Source organism: Desmodus rotundus, chromosome 12, assembly GCF_022682495.2.
Source record: "Desmodus rotundus isolate HL8 chromosome 12, HLdesRot8A.1, whole genome shotgun sequence".
Classification (NCBI taxonomy): Eukaryota; Metazoa; Chordata; class Mammalia; order Chiroptera; family Phyllostomidae; genus Desmodus; species Desmodus rotundus.
In genome coordinates, this window is record NC_071398.1 from 96,651,461 (window position 1) to 96,664,730 (window position 13,270).

The 13,270-nt window shown below is 48.8% G+C and overlaps 1 protein-coding gene across 2 annotated transcripts; it reads right to left on the bottom strand.

Moving 5' to 3' along the window:
- Nucleotides 1-276: 276 nt before the first annotated feature.
- Nucleotides 277-9,692, bottom strand: FASLG (Fas ligand). Of its 2 annotated transcripts, XR_006653567.2 has the most exons (5): nt 9,121-9,692; nt 8,497-8,542; nt 4,540-4,596; nt 2,819-3,567; nt 277-367 (listed from the first exon to the last, which is right to left on the bottom strand). XR_006653567.2 is itself a non-coding variant. In XM_024551858.3 (4 exons), exons 1-4 carry the CDS (start codon nt 9,466-9,468, stop codon nt 3,173-3,175), a joined length of 846 nt encoding a protein of 281 aa, XP_024407626.1. In that variant the 5' UTR covers nt 9,469-9,692; the 3' UTR covers nt 2,238-3,172. The 2 variants fall into 2 exon arrangements, 1 of the variants encoding a protein (XP_024407626.1); XM_024551858.3 differs by lacking the exon at nt 277-367 and having other exon boundaries at nt 2,238-3,567.
- Between the last annotated feature and the right edge of the window lie 3,578 nt (nt 9,693-13,270).

Sequence of the window (13,270 nt, forward strand, 5' to 3'; positions counted from 1 at the left end):
CACTAGTGGCCTGGCAGTTCTTGTCACCAGTCTGCTGACTAACTCCTAGGAGTGCCAGGGACCAAACTGATTTATCTTGGTTTCCAATGCTATGGATTAGGATGCATGGTTTTTTGTTGTTTTTTTTTCCGTCTGTAGCCCCAGACTCCCACTGGAAAATCCAGTCAAATCTAGGTAAACACACATTCATGAAGCAACATTATTGTAGATTCATTACTCTGGAAACATACCCACGTAGTCACAACTGAAAGACACTTGCCTTATAATTAAGGTTATTCCGCCCACAAATGTTTATTGAGCACCTAGTATACGGTGCGGCTTCAGGGCAAACTAGGCGGAAAAAGGTCTTGCATTTGGAACTTTCATCCTAGCAGGGAATAAAAAACATATTGGTAAAGTGGTCACATAAATAATATAGCCACATTCCCAGCTAAGGAAATGGGGCCTGTGTGTGTGGAGGCAACCTCCTGAGATGTTTGTCTCCAGTGGGAAAACAAGAAAAGCAGCCGTTCCTGGAAGAAGAAGGATGGTACAGAAAGGGTTGAGTTTTTGTGTGTGTGTTAGATTTGTCTTCTAGTGACGGGATCCTTGAACAGATATACATCTGCTGGAAATGATTTCACACACAGGGATAGTCTGAAGACCCAGACGAGAGAAGAAAATTTATAAACAGGCCAAGGAAGGGAGACAAGCTGGGTCTAGCTCACAAATGGGGAGGTGGTCCTCTTCCTCCACTGTTATCAGGTGGAAAAGGGGCCAGTCAGATGCAGGGGATTTGGGTTCTGGGCGTGGGAGGGAGGTTTCATGGTGTGGGCGGGGGTTGGTTTGCAGGAGGAAAAGGTAGGATGTAATTGTCTCAAACACGCTTACCAGGGAACTAGAGAAAAAGTGCTGGGCCGTGTTGAATGCCCACTTGTGATCTGTGGCCTCTGATGTAAAGCAGTGGTTCTCAGCCAGGAGTGACTTTGTCTCCTCACCCCAGGCCAGGGACATCTGGCAAGGTCTGGAGACAGTTTTGGTTATGGGCACAGAGGAGGGGAGAACGCTACCAGCATCCAGTGGGTAGAGGGCAGGGATGCTGCTCAACATCCCACCATGTCCAGGCAGAGCTGCGTCATGACGAAGAATTACCCAGCTCAGCACGTACAGCGATGGGGTATTTATGTACAGACCCTCCCTGGGAAGCTACGTAGGAGACAGTGACCCTCTCTGGGGGCAGAAGTGGGGCCACAGGACAGGGTGAGAGGAGGACTTCTTTTCATCCTTTAGTTCTATGTAGCTTTTGAATTTTGTACAATGCACATGTGTTACCTATTCAAATCCATCAAAGGACAGAAACAAATTAGTGATGGATAAATAATGGATGGGCTGACTCAAGTAGATGATGGATTGGAAATGAAAGGAAACCAGACAGTCCGTTTGTGTGATTTTCCTCCAGCACATCCAGTAGCTGGCATTCCAGTGAGAGAAAATGGGATTTTTTGCAAGAGGAATACAGTGAAGGAAGCAGGCAGAGTATTGGGGGGTGAGGGTCTGTCCAAGGTATGATTGTAATGACAGATAATGGAATCCTCGGTGCACAGAGAGAGGAGGGAAGCTGAAGAAGGAGCTGATGGACATGTAAGAAAACAGTAGAGTTCACTAATTAGGGATATCAACATGGCTATCAAATGTTGGAGCTATTACGCTGGAATGACAGGAGATGATGCTGTGAAAACGAGATGCCCAAAACAAAATTCCAGCAGAGGTATGGTAATGTCGACCAATGACAAAGTCAAGGGGAAGGCCACGGTAATGAGCAGCTGAGGACGGGAAAGGTCGCTGTGAGCGATCAAGCTGAGAATTTGAGAAGCCAGGTGTCTGGATGGACCCGTCAGAGCAGTGGCTTCTCTGGACAGTGAAGCGCCTCCCACAGGGCAGGTTATGTATGAGGGCATGTGCCATTTTCCACCGGCACAGCAATTGCCTCGTTAACAAATGGAGGGATGAGGACTCCAATTCAGGTTTCTTAGTCCAAAGTCTGTGCCCTTCCTGCTGCGCAGTGACCCTGCCCCCAGGAAAAGACAAGTCATCATCAACCTATTAAAAGCTGGGCGAGCTTAACACAGGCTATAATATCGGCAACGGAAACTTCGGGCGATGGGAGACGGAGACGGAGCGGGAAGAGAGGACGAGGGGGACGGGAGCCTGGGAAAGTCCTTCTCACCCCAGTAAATTCTCCTGAAAGTGGCCTGACGTCATAATGAATAAAGAAGCCATGGACGAAAGAAAGAATAAGGAAGAAAACCACAATCTTTGTGATTTCCAAAAAGTACATCCATAATGTCATCTATATACTAAAATAGATTTTTATTACATATATTCTTTTCATTAAAAATGCACAAAATGTATGTATATAAATATTGATTATATTATAGAAAAATAGCATCACTAGCTGACAAAGATTAGAGGACTCTTGGAGTTGGCTGCCAAGAAGCATTCAAAACCTACACCAAATGTACCCCATATTCTCCTAACACATCCTTCATAATATCCATGTTCTCTCTACTTAGGTAACTCTTCTGATCTCTCTCTCTCTCTCTCTCACACACACACACACACCCCTACAATTGCTCAGGAAATATACATGCTGTATAGGAATGGACTGAGACCCCCAGAGATCTCCCTAGCTTCTCTGTCCGCATCACCTGGTGGCCCAGGTTATGACTTTGGAAGTAAAGGTGCTGCCATTGGGAAACAGGCCTTTCAGTGTCTCGAGCTCATCATCCAAGCTGAGCCCCCTTTTCCATCCCTTACCCACCCATCTCACACCATGTACCTGAAAGACAGCCTCCCCTGAGGTAGACAGTAGACCCACCCCAAGAGGTGAGTTAAAAGGTGTCCTTTGCAATGCGTGCAGATACTCTTGGCCACTGAAGCTGAGTGTAGGACACTCTGGTGGCTGCCCTTCCCTCTTCTGCATCTTGACATGCAGCCCAGAGTGTTACGTTCATCCATTATCTCCCTCACCATGTCCGGCTCACGGATCCGCTGGACCCTGTGGTCTCAAGGCCCTCTTGGTTTATGTCTTCTCACTTGACCTCAAGTGGGCTTAAGAAGACCCTCCTTCAAGACAATATTCTCAGTGCCTGTAACAAGGAACCATAATGGAGAGAATCTCAAAGTGCTTTTCTTAGAGCTTATATAGGCCAAAAAATGTCTTAGATTCCTCAAAATTGACCAGAGAGAGCTCAGACACGTTAACGTATAAATGGTCAGCACTGGTGAGATTGAAGACGGCGCCCAGGTAGCTGCTGCGGGCCCACATCTGGCCAGCAGTGCAGTAGTCCATCATCTTCTCCTCCATCAGCACCAGGTCCTGCGGATACTTCAAGTTCCTCATATAGACCTTGTGGTTCAGGGGCTGCTTCTTGCAGGACTGACCCCGGAAGTACACTTTGGAATACACAAAGTACAAGCCAGTGTCGTTGATCACAAGGTTGCCCTTCTTGTACTTCACCCCAGAGACCAGGGCAATCCCGTAGGTGTCTTCCCACTCCAGAGGGATGGATCTGGAGTTGGGCTTGCCTGAAACCAAATGGGAGAGGAGCTTTTAGCCAGGAACATTCATGTATCCAACCAACTAAGCTTCCAAGGCAAAATCGTGGGCCCTCCCTCCCTTAAGCAAAAGTTTTTTGTTTTGTTCTGTATGTTTTTCCCAAAATGACAGACTTCATAGAACTGGCCGAGGGGTCAGACTCACCCATCACTAAATTCCTTCAATACCTTTATCAAAGGGCTTACTTCGATTTTACCATCCACACTATTGGGACACATCATGGGGCCATAATATATGCCCCTAATCAATTGCAGTAAAAAATTGGTGAGCTAAGTTTAGCTCCCTGGAACAAAGGTCCTGTGATCTTCAGAACTAGCACCCAAAAGGTTGGGTGTCGGGGTCCTCCCATGAAGGGAAAAGCCAACTCCAAGGAAGTCTACAGTTCTGAAGTTGGGAATGGACCTCAGGGATCATCTGGTCCAACGCCTCCCCTGCATCCCTCACTTGGGGCTAAAATCCCCCTTCCTTTGGGTCCCCAGAGCATTCCACACATACCTTAAGCAGAGAACGCTCTCCAATACTGAAGTGATGACTTGTGTACCCCTTTCCCTATTGGCTTTAAGCTCCTCAGGAACTCAGGAAGGCAGGAGCTGTGTATTATTTATCTCCATGCCCCCATGCTTGGCACACACCAGACATGCTCTATAAATGTCTGTTAGTCCTAATTGGATCATTCTACAGCCTCTGCCTAAGCAATCCCAGGGTCGGCGGCACACTACTGCCTGGGATGCTTAGCCACTTCTCAGACATGTGTGCACGACCCACAGAGAGGGCCCCTACCACACCGCTATCGAACACTTCACTCCACGGCACGACCGCATGCAGAAAGTCCACCAGTGCCAGACTGGGCCTCCCCTCCCATGAACTGTGGCCCCCAGACACAGCAGGGGACACCAGCCAGCAGCTCTGCTCTCTGCAACCTGCACCTTATGGATACAGACCTGTCAAATGGGCTGCTTTCCTCTGCTCCCTTTTCTCAGAGGGTGGATTGGGGTACCCTGTATCATAGAGAGAAGAAAGACAGAAGGAGACATGAGATACTGACTGTTCTTTTGCTGGAACTCTAAACAGGGCATTTAAATAAAAAAGATTTTTTTTAAGCATAAATGGCCACAGTCTTAACATACACGAATCATGCAAGTCCAAATTGTGGAACTCACAGCCTCTGTGTTTCAGACACAGAAAGGTAAAAAAAAACAAACCAAATTCCGATAGACGTAGGTATACATTATAATGTTACAATAAAACCACATTCATTACTAATTGCATTGATTAATCCAGAGCTGTCATATCAGTGACTGCGTTTAGAACGCACCACAACCCTTTCAGGGGGAGACTACTGTCCCGCCCCATAGGGCGGCTTGTCTACGGAGACCAGCTACTCAGGGTCAGTGTGGGATCACTGCTTGGGAGCCCTGCCTCTTTCCACTCTGGCTTCACTGTCCCTGGGACTCTGTAGACCAGAGGCCAAAGAGGCCAGCAAATCCACCTCCTGGCTGCTAAGTCTTCCCCCAGTGACATTCTTCAACCTGCCCCAAATTAGTTGTCCTCAGGTTCAAATGCCTTGAAAGGTTTCACTGAACGTGGAATTGTGTCGGTTTCCCCCAGCACATCCCCAGCTCCCCGGCTTCGGTGCCTTTGCTCATGCTGTTCCTTCTGCCTGGAATGCCCTTCCAAACAGATCTCTGGGTCCAGTTCCTGTCAACCCTATAAACACCCTCAAAAAGATCTGTTGCTTTGGGATACCCTCCCAAGCCTTTTTAATCAGATGTGATTTTTCCCTCCTGTGAAACTCAGAGTCACTCTGTCTTCACCTCTCTTGTCAGCTTGGACTCCTTTTCTGCAGAAACTGCGTAACTTGCCTAACTGGCTCAAATCAACGTTCAATTCCTTCCTCAGCTTCAACCTACCCGAGTGTTTAGCTCAGTTTTTAACACAGGGCGTGGGACCAGTAAACGTTCGCCAAATTAAATTGAAGGAGTTAAAATGGACAATAGTTCTCAAAACAGACGCTACTTTCTCTGACTTCAAATATTGAACCAAATTGAGCTACCATTTAGCTAAGGAACCTTAGTTCATTTCCTTAGCTCATTCCAGAAAGATTCTTAGAAAGGTGCGTGGGAATGCCCCAGTCCACTGCGGACGCTACCTGAGCCCATGTTGCCCCTGTAGCTACCCAAGATCGCCCCCCACGAACGCGGTGTTAGTGAACAGGAAAGGCAGAGCCGAGGCTCGCCTTCATTCCTAGGCCACAAGCCGCCAGTGCGGCTCACCTGGCAGCGAGCCACGTTCTGACAGGAAGCGCGCATATCTCTACCTCCCTCGCAGAGGGCCTCGTACAGCCCGAGAAGAGCCTCGATAAACGTGTCTGCTGGATAAGTACTGGAATAAATAAACCAGAAATACACCCTGCACTTTGGCGATGATTGTCTCCTGCCCCAGGATTTTGGCACGCTATTGCAGGGCAGAAATGCTTTTCCTACGTCTCACCCCACTCCACACACACACACACACACACACACACACACACACACTCACACTCACAGCACCTCCTGGAGGGGACTTCCCAAACCACTCTATCTTAGCTGCACTTGGCACACTTTGAAATGCTGCGATCTGTTTGCCTGCTTTTGTTTGGCTTCTCCAGCTCGCTTAAAAGCTCAGTGAGGGGAGGCCCCCTGTCTCTCTTGTTCTTAGGGGTCACCCCCAATCCCACCCCCAGCCTGGCACATAGGAAGCACCCCAAGAACACTTGTGAATGAATAAAAGACCTAATGAGCTACCTGTGGAAAATGGAAAGTGAAAGAGAAGTACATGAGAATGTTTAAATAGTATCTCCCAGAGAAAATCACTGTTACCGTGTTAAAATGTAAATTCTTCTGCTCCTTTGCTAAGAACAGAAAGATAGAAAGATATGCATATATGCATAGAGTCAATATTAGACTGACTTGTCTTTTTGCCTAACGCTACAGAACGTACAATCTCCATGGCATTAGGCGTCCTTTTAATATGTTTTTTTAGTTGCTGCTTATTATGATCCATCTGAATACACCATGGTATATTCAACTAACCCCTTAAGAGGCATTTAAATATCCTCTGAATTGCTTATTATAAATAGCCTCATAAAGAAGTGATGAACATCCTTATATATACACTTTCAAACACATCTCTCATTATTCTGTAAAGACAAATTCTTTGTGATACGATTGCAAGGTAAATGAACAGTTTTAACCCCTTGATATGTTTCCAAACTGCTCTTCAGGAGAAGTTTAATAACTTACAGGCTCCCTGGCTGTCAGCTGGTGTTTGAGCAGGTCCTTTCTCTCACCTTTTTGCCAATCTGAGTTTGTTTTTTTTTTTATCTTTACTAATTTGATGAATGCAAATGGGTCTCTTTTATTTTAATTTTCACCTCTTATCTTGCTAGGAAAGTTGCTGACTTGACTTCCGTGCGATAACTCACCACTTTCGGGTCCCTCTGGGCTGATCTGGGGAAGATCATTGCTTTGCGGGGTTGGTAGACCTGACTCATCTGTTCTTAACTTTTCAGTCACCAAAACGACTCCAGAGGGTGGGTGAACGATGAGTAATTGGGTCCCTGGCTCGCCAGCCACATTCCACTGATTTTCAAATCTATTTTAGTCTAGATATCTTCCAGAAGCTTTATTTTTCTAGCAAATAGTTCGACTCGGCTTGTGTACATCTGGACTTTCTGACACTCAGGGACTGGGACCCAGAACTGGGGGCCAGAGCAGCCCCAGGCTGGCTCCACCCTGTAAGGGCAGTAGGGCGACTTGGCTCCCCTGAGTTGGTACATCCTGAGAAACAGGCTCCCCTCGCTGGGTGGCCAGTGCCACCTTCTGTTTTCTTCCAAATTTCTAGGAAGACTTGCTTCCTGCCTTTGCAGAGGCCTCTTGCTTGTAATCTTTCTTGCTCACTCCATAATCCTCACAGAGAGAGGGGAGTTGCCTGAGTTTACGAGGCACCAGTCCCCGCGCTGGAAAGCCCTACAGGGCGACATCAGTGGTCTTGGGCATGTCACCCAATCTGCCTGGGGTTTTGTCCCTCTTCTGAAAAATGAGATGACTGGACCAGGTGCTGTCTGTGCTCCCTTCCGACTCACGCCAAATCTCAAGTTCAATGAGCCCTAGCTCAACAAGAGCCAGAGCGTCCAAAATCTATCTGTCCACAGTTTCCAAAACTCTGTCCTGAAACATCGTGAGGCCAGTGTTCAACATTCTCCTCTTCCTCCTGCCCTGCATCTCATGCAAAGGATTTTCCTTCATCACTGAAGGTAGCTCTGTGAGGCAAGTTGGCCCACCTTTTGAATGATGACTGAAGTCTTCCCCCTCGGTTTTCTAACGATTGCCAAAGAACCATCCTAATGTGGATGATGGAGTTCCCACTTCTGAAAAGCTTAAACATAGCCTAGAAAATATGTTTTAAATGAAGCTTGACTCTGGGGTGATCCCTTAGAGAACTGAAAGAGAAGAGCTTTCCTAGAAACACCCCTCTCTGCCCCCACCTCCCTGATCTTCCGAGGCACTTACAGCTACTGCCCTGGATAGGAGACCCCGGAGGCCTGAGGAAGGAGACTGGCCGGGAGCCAGCTGCTCAGGGGACAAAGGGCCAGGGTTGGAGAGGTGTGTGTCTCTTCCCAAAGTCAAGTGGAAATTATGTGGAATCGTGTGCAGTACTCAGATACACTGATTTTGAGCAATTAAATTTACTTCCTAGCTGAGGGCAGCTCAAGAAGGACCGGAGATGCAGAGTCAGCCAGGATCCCTGTTGTAGAGAAATGTGCCCGAGAACAGACAAAATTCAGGCCATTCCAGCGACACGGTCCAGCTCTGAGGACCAACTTTGGAAACTCAACACACATGCATGAAAGGACTCACCGATTTGCTTCTCCAAAGATGATTCTATATGCCTTTGGCTGGAAGACTGGCAACAAGAAAGAAAAAGTTGTATAATAAATATAACGTTATCTAAGCAAAGGAGGCAGTCTTGTCAAATGAACCAAGCCCTGGAAAGGAATCTCAATCTCTCACAAGTTCTCCTAACTCTGCTTTTGGCCAAGCAGCTGAGTCTCCTCACACCTCAGCTTTGTGATTTGGAATACTTCGAATAGTTTTAAGTCTCCTCTAAAAACAAGTTAGTTTGGCCATTTGCACAAATTCACTTCTCAGCGAGACTCCAGTTCCTTTCTTCCTTGAGTCACAAAGGACGTGGTTCACCAGGCCGCCTCGCCAGCCCAGGAAGGAAGACTGTAGCTGCCAGTCCGACTCTGGCCCCGAGTCCTTCCATGGTAGGAAACATCCCTTTAACTAATGTGAGCCTGCAGGTCTCTGTTTGTAGACAGAATGACTAGAACAATCCATTTCTAGGACAGGAATAATGGATTGAAAAGCCCTTTGCAAGCAAGACCATGGTTCCTGGGGCCCAGGGTAGACTGCCACCCGCCACCGCGCAGAGCTGTCTCACACCCAGCACTGGGACACAGCGACCACAGGGCAGCTTACCTCTCTGAGTTCGGCCAGCTCCTTCTGCAGGTGGAACAGCTGAAACATCCCCAGCCCCACGGCAACCAGGGCCACCAGAACCATGAAAAACATCACCAGGAGACACCGGCTTGAGTTGCGGTCCCTTCTCTTCTTCAGAGGTGGCAGTGGCAGGGGAGGCAGCAGTTGTGATGGTGGTGGTGGTGGTAGTGTTGGTGGTGGTGGCGGTGGTGGTGGCCTCCTCTGACCAGGCCTTCCAGGCACTGAGGAGGGACAGGGGAGGACCATCCCTGGAGGGGCCCAGGGGGAGGGGGTGCTGCTGTCCACCCAGTATATCTGGGGGTATGGGTAGTTCAGGGTCTGCTGCATGGCAACCAGAAACTCAGGCTGCCCCTGGCAAAGGGGGCTCCTCCTTCTCAACCCCGTGGAGTCCCAGATGGCACGGAGAGGACCCACTGCTCGAGAGGAGGGAAGCTGGCTCTTTCTTTATACCGTTTCCATGGCTGAGGGAAACACCTCACTTTCGTTCTCTCTTTCTGTTTCTCAGAGAGACGCCCACTCACTTTGCATCTGAAGCTGAGAAGCCTCAAGAAGCTCGGCACAAACCCTGGGAAGTTTCCACCCACAATTTTCTGATGAAAGCCTTCGAAGCCCGGGTGGATGTCATGCGCTCTGAGGGCTGGCGGGGAGGCCCCGTGCGCAGGCCTCGCTGAGCAGGTAGGATCAGGGCAGTCCTGTGGCTTCGGCCACCGCCCAGCTATGGGGCAATGGCCATGGGGCACTCTCAGGCACTGACGGAGAAGATCGTGGACTTGTGGCTGGAAGCATCACTTCCACATCGGTTTTTTTTCCTTCCTTCCTTCCTTCCTTCCTTCCTTCCTTCCTTCCTTCCTTCCTTCCTTCCTTCCTTCCCTCCCTCCCTCCCTCCCTCCCTCCCTCCTTCCTTCCTTCCTTCCTTCCTGTTTTTTTTGCATGAAGGAGCCATCCCTGCTATCATGTCTTCTCCCCACAAAGCACTGTGTACCCCGACCTGGCAAAACCCCATAATATGCAGGTTAAACACCGGCCCCACCCAGTCTCCAGCAATGAGATCAGAGGGCGCACACTGGTGGCCCGTGCACCTTATTTATGGAACCCCCAGAACTGTTTTGTGTGTGCCTCCCATTTGTTCTTTTCATTGGTTGCCCCTTACTAAAATTGGTATATTTCATATTAAAATATGTGTTGCTCTTCTGTTTGTGAACATCAGAACATTGGACGTGCACGAGGCCATCTCTGCAAGTGCAAGCAGCACACCTGGGCAGCAGCTGCCCCCAAAGACAAGATAGGTGTTCCAGGCTGCCCGTCTGCATGCCCCGCCTGCACCCCAGGCATGGCCAACCCCGACCTGGTCCCCGGAGGCACTTCTGTTTGCAGCCCCACTCATGGCTGCCAGGTGAAATGCAGGATGCCCAGTCACACTTGAATTTCAGGTCAAGAATAAATAATTTTTAGGATAAGTAGGTCCCAAATATTACATGGACTATACTAAGAAAAGTTATTCGTTGTTTATGTGAAGTTTAGATTTAACCGTCGTCCTATTTGTTTGTTATTAAAGACGGCAACTCTACCTGGACCGGCCCCACCCTTTCCTCTGGCCTCAGACACCATGTATGTGCCAGCAGCGTCCACGTGCTCTGCTCTAGTCACAGCCAGTCACAGCCGTTCTTCCTGGAAACCAATGAACCCCCCAAACCCATCTTTCCCATTTCACTGGAGGGCTCTCCTTTCCAAACGTCACTGGTTTCTCTATCATGCTTTGGCATTTCCGTGACTATCCTTCTGCCTCTCCACCTGTACCAAACCAACACCACACCTGCGTCCCAGCCACGTTCTGCCCACCCCGCCCCCTCCCAGTACAACCTGCTTCACCGGAGGTCACTCTTTCTGGTGACAACTTCAAGCCCCCACTCTCCCTCTCCCCCACCATTTGACTAGTCAGCCAGGACTGTTGGTTTTCCCTGAGACGGGCTTCCCACAACAGACCTTCTCCACGCCCGTCCTTCCTGCCACTCTTGCCTCGGGTCAGACTTGGAGCGTCTCTCTCTGGAAACATCGCAGTGGCTCCCTAACTGGTCTCTCTGCCACCAGCTGCTCCCAAGCCTGAGTCTACCTGCAAAATGCTACAAGAACAGTGTTTCTAGAAACAGACTTAGTGATCATGCTTCCGTGCCTCACCTGTGAGAGACTCACGGCCCTGCTTCTTCTTCTCATTCATTCTGTGATTTATCCAGAATCCTAATATCGGCCCCCAAACCATCCAGGGCCCTCCAATCACAGGGAGAGTCTGCAGTTAAACTCCAGGGTCCCTCTGCAATAATGCCACCAAACATCTCGGGACGCAAAGTCGCAGGAACAGAAACACCCCTGCCAGCAGTAATAGGACCCATCATAGTCTGGGGTGCTGTCAGAACCTTGTTAATTAGCAGAAACCACCTTTTCAAAGTGGATCTTAGCTCTGTGATTCCTGAAGAGAAATAGGTATTTGCCTTCAAGAAAGGCCAGGATCAGTAAGTCAAAGAGCCAGTGGGCTGGCAGCTTCCAAGGCAGAAAAGACCCTCCAACCCAAGAGCAGCTCCGATTTTCCCCCACACCCTCCTGCCCGCGTCCTGCATCTCTGCTGGACGTGCAGAAAAGATTCAGAGCTGGCGATATCTTCCAGGAGAAGGGGTGGGATTGCCCATCACAAAAAGTTACCAGGATGCAGGGGAGCCTGGGGAGCCAAGGGGATGACCACATCAGAGAACTATCCCCATGCAAAGTTGTCAGAACCGTTTAAGTACCTCCCTCATTAGGTGACAATTCAAATGACCTCTCATTGTGGTCCATCCGGCAGTGCCATTCCCTTCAGAAGCTGTCCTGCTCGGCAGTAACAGGGTGTGGACACGGGGAACCAGCTGCTGGTTACCTGCAGAGGTGAGCTACGGCACTCCTGGCCCGAGTCTGTTTATTCAAAAGCATTTGCCCACATTTCTGATTCCACCAGGTACCTCCCAGCTGCAGTCTGAGCGGCCGGATCTAACACCAATCCCGCAACACCAATCCCTCGACTGTCTTATCCCCTGTCTTCCTCTCTGCTGGGTACTATCCAGCTCTCTAATTTTTCCCAAGCAGTCTGCTCGGGAAGTTGCATCTTATCTATTCATTTTCTTCTTTCTGATTTCCTGTGAGGTTGGACACCCTGTCCTGTGCTTGTCGGACGCTCGGGTTTTCCCTTTTGCGTGTGTCTCCCGTTCACATGCCATGCGCATGTTCAGTGGGATTTCCTTTGTGTTGATTCGCAGGATCTCCTTGTGCTTTCTATGCTAGATATCAATCCGTTGTTACGCTGAGCCCTGTGAATATCTCCTCCCACACCGCCACAGATTCCACACGCAGGCTTTAGTCTCTCTGGGGCTCACCTTTGTGAAGTCAGAGTCGGTCTCGGTCTTTCTCCACGGATGACCCAGCGTCCCAACACAAGCCGTCTTCCCTCCAGGGAATGACAGTGGTGTGTCGATCACATATCAGCTATTTACGTAGAGTCTTTGCCAGGCTCTCATCTCCATTTCGTTGATTTATTTCCATATTCCGGCACTGGGGTCGCACAGTTTCCACAATGATGCCTTTGTAGAATGTCCTGAGAGCTAGCTATGGCCAAGGCCTCGGGCTTCAATCTTCTTTCCCAAAACTGACTTAGCTACTTGAGTATGTTTTACCTCCCTTGAAAGTTTTAGGGGAAAAAAATATTATCATAGTCCTAAAATGTTCTAGGGCACTGCTCACTGTAATTGCACTAATTTGGGGGGAGTGTTATCTTTACAATGTTTTTTCTTCCCCTGACAACCCTTTTGCACATCTTCTTCATGACCTTTAAAAGTTTTCTTCAAGATAGTCTCATACATTCTTTCTTAGGTTAATTACTTGACACTTTGTGATTTTGTTGTGATTATATAGGATGTCCTGTTTTCTGTGATATTTTTAGTTTCTGGGGGAGGCAGCTTCCCAGATGACTCCAGCGACCCTCCACCTCCTGGGATTCAGGCCCTTTTATAATTCCCTCCCCCAAGTCTGGGCTGGACTCACTTCTAACTACAGGCAGCAGAAGTGATGGGGTAGTACTTCTGAGATTAAGTTATAAAAAGACTGCCGC

Excerpts from the sequence above, each read along its gene's own strand:
- FASLG (XM_024551858.3), bottom strand. The coding sequence starts at position 9,468 with ATGCAGCAGACCCTGAACTACCCATACCCCCAGATATACTGGGTGGAC. Across the intron at positions 4,597-8,496 it reads ATCTTTGGAGAAGCAAATCG|GGTACCCCAATCCACCCTCT; the intron begins GTGAGTCCTTTC and ends TCTATGATACAG. Across the intron at positions 3,568-4,539 it reads GAAAGCAGCCCATTTGACAG|GCAAGCCCAACTCCAGATCC; the intron begins GTCTGTATCCAT and ends ATTTGGTTTCAG.